This window comes from Genypterus blacodes, unplaced genomic scaffold, assembly GCF_046128005.1.
Source record: "Genypterus blacodes isolate CSIRO-AG114 ecotype Tasmania unplaced genomic scaffold, CSIRO-AGI_Gbla_v1 ptg000288l_1, whole genome shotgun sequence".
Classification (NCBI taxonomy): domain Eukaryota; kingdom Metazoa; phylum Chordata; class Actinopteri; order Ophidiiformes; family Ophidiidae; genus Genypterus; species Genypterus blacodes.
In genome coordinates, this window is record NW_027467079.1 from 7,501 (window position 1) to 10,000 (window position 2,500).

Consider the following 2,500-nt stretch of genomic DNA (forward strand, 5'->3'; position numbering starts at 1 on the left):
CTGTTTTTCCGCTGGCTCGGTCTGAACGGTTACAGCTTCAGTTTGCAAACACAAGCCCGATGTTCTTGGGCACGGCTTCCCTCAGAATTTGTTCTTGGCAGTTGAGGAAACGGCGAGAGAACTCAGTTTTTCCGTCGAAAAAACCGAGGCATTTACATTTGAGGAGCCTCTGGTTTGTCCCGCGTGCTCGGCAGCTGGACGGCCACCGGCCTCAGGAAACGGCTCAGAGATGTTATTGACACGCTGAGATGAGTGACACACTGCAGCCGCGTGTGTGAAGATGACCTGGCAGAACTCCTCTTCCTCTCCTGGACCGCCGCTCCCTCTCCTTTGTTTATTTTGTCAGGACTTTAATGGGACAGTGACATAAATCAGGTTTAGTCTTTGGCTCCACTTTGTCAACATGAAATCAGCTTTTGTGTCCCCACAGGAGGAACACAAGCTTTTAACTTCCTGCTTGATTCTTGTTTTCTTTTATTATTAATATGATATCTGAAGAGACAGGGCGGGGGGTAGTTACTGTGACACACATGAATACAGAGGCAGTCAATCAATGTATTATCTGCGATGCTGACTGGCAGAATGTACCCGGGGGAGGAAATATGCAGAGGGTGAAAGAAAAAACTTTCCCCCTCCGGACTGAAGCGGTTCATTCTTTCAAAGTTATCTCAGTTTTTATTGAGCGTTTCCACACTTTCAGGACATTTCATACACACACACACACACACACACACACACACACACACACATTTGAGACAGTGGAGTCTTTGAGGGAGCCACTCAGACTGAGATCCTGCTGAGTCACAGTCCCGCTCAGGCTTCAGAGCTCCATTGTTACACTGAAATCACCATAGAAATGTTTTATTAAACTATAGGACGCCAGCATTCACGTCTCCCAGGTAACAGAGAAGAGACAGAGCAGCCCCCCCCTCCCTCCCCAGTGTGTGCTGGTGTATCTTTGTGTACTTTGTGTGTGATGCAGAGGTTTGTTGTGTGTTTGTCTCCACAGAGCTGCAGCAGTTCCATGGCGTGCGGCGGTTCGAGCTGGAGCGTTCCTGCTGCTTCAGCGCTCTGCTGCTGGATGAAGAGAGAGGGCGGCTCTTCGTCGGGGCCAAGAACTTCCTGCTGTCGCTCTCACTGGACAACATCGCCAAACAGGAGCACAAGGTTGGTCAAGGCTCTGCTCATCAAAGAGCCGGTCACAGCATCAACACCACTTAAACTCAGCCTGAATCAGCCTGAGCTCATTTTGTGACTCAGTGAGTGTTTAAGCTTATTTTAAATTTTTTCCCACCGCAATTTCTGTGAAATGAAGCTTTCCTCATAAAGTTCGAGTTTTTGAGAGACACCCAATCAAAACAAAGTGTCATTGTGCACAGTGGTGCTGCAGCAAAGGGAGAGTGAAGAGCGAAGGAAGAGAAGGAAGAGAAGGAAGAGAATCAATATTTTCTGCATTGCAAAGATTTAAAATGACTGAAAAGGCTCAGCTGGAGAGCTCAGCTGCTCTCCTCACCATCAGGAGAAGCTGCAGTCATAGCAGCTGTCCTTTATATGTTAGAAGTCATTATACAGATGAAGTTTGTTTGTTTGTTTTGCTGACTCTTGGCTCAATGAAACCATAAAATATGTTGATCAAGATGAGTGAATCACTTTTATTGCTAAATTTGCTGAGATTTTGCTTTTCAAGCTGAAAGCCTGAGAGAAAAACAAAGATCAAGCAGTTTTATAATTACTGCCTGTACTGAGGTTCTATAGTGTAAGTGCAGACTGACACACACACACACACACACACACACACACACACACACACACACACACACACACACACACACAGACACACACGATGAAGATGTTGATAAAGAGCTCGTCAGTCGTTCTGCTCATCGCACACATGAGACCACTGAAGAGAGAGAAATATGGGATTCAAACAGAAAAAGGGAGTAAATCAAAGACCAAATGATTGACATCTCCACTGACAGAGTCTCTTAGAGCCTTAAGAGTTAAATATGCACGCTCCCAAACTCAGTAAGAGCACTTAAACGCACAACGACAACCATAAAACCAAAACTATACAAGCAAACGCTGCCTGCAAACATCTGACCACAGCTGTGCACAGTGAGTTACGACGGCGCTGCGTTAGACGTGGAGCCTCCGCCGGCTTCAGGCGCACGGGCGAGTTTGATTTATGGACTTGGGGCGCAGATTCGCCAATGTTCTCGCTGTTTTCCACTGCAGTGGAGTCGAGGATCCAGTGGGGATGAAGAGAGGCGGAGTGGAAGTAAGAGGAGCACATGGAGGAGGAGGAGGAGGAGGGAGGGTTAGAGAAGGCTGATCAGGTCAAATGAGGGGGCTGGTGATAACAGGAAAAGGGGCACATGGATTAAAGGACCCTGGGGGACATCCGAGTTATTAAGGACGTGAAGGACATAGAGGACATGGAGGACATAGAGGACATGGAGGACACAGAGGACACAGAGGACATAAAGGACACAGAGGACAG

The 2,500-nt window shown here is 47.4% G+C and overlaps 1 protein-coding gene across 1 annotated transcript in view; it reads left to right on the forward strand.

The window, feature by feature from the left end:
• The window catches only part of sema3b (sema domain, immunoglobulin domain (Ig), short basic domain, secreted, (semaphorin) 3B), an 18,378-nt gene that overhangs the window by 2,242 nt on the left and 13,636 nt on the right, over nucleotides 1–2,500 (forward strand). Inside the window, 1 exon segment of the mRNA XM_076136964.1 lies at nucleotides 1,010–1,167. Within this exon segment, the coding sequence (XP_075993079.1) occupies nucleotides 1,010–1,167 (158 nt within the window).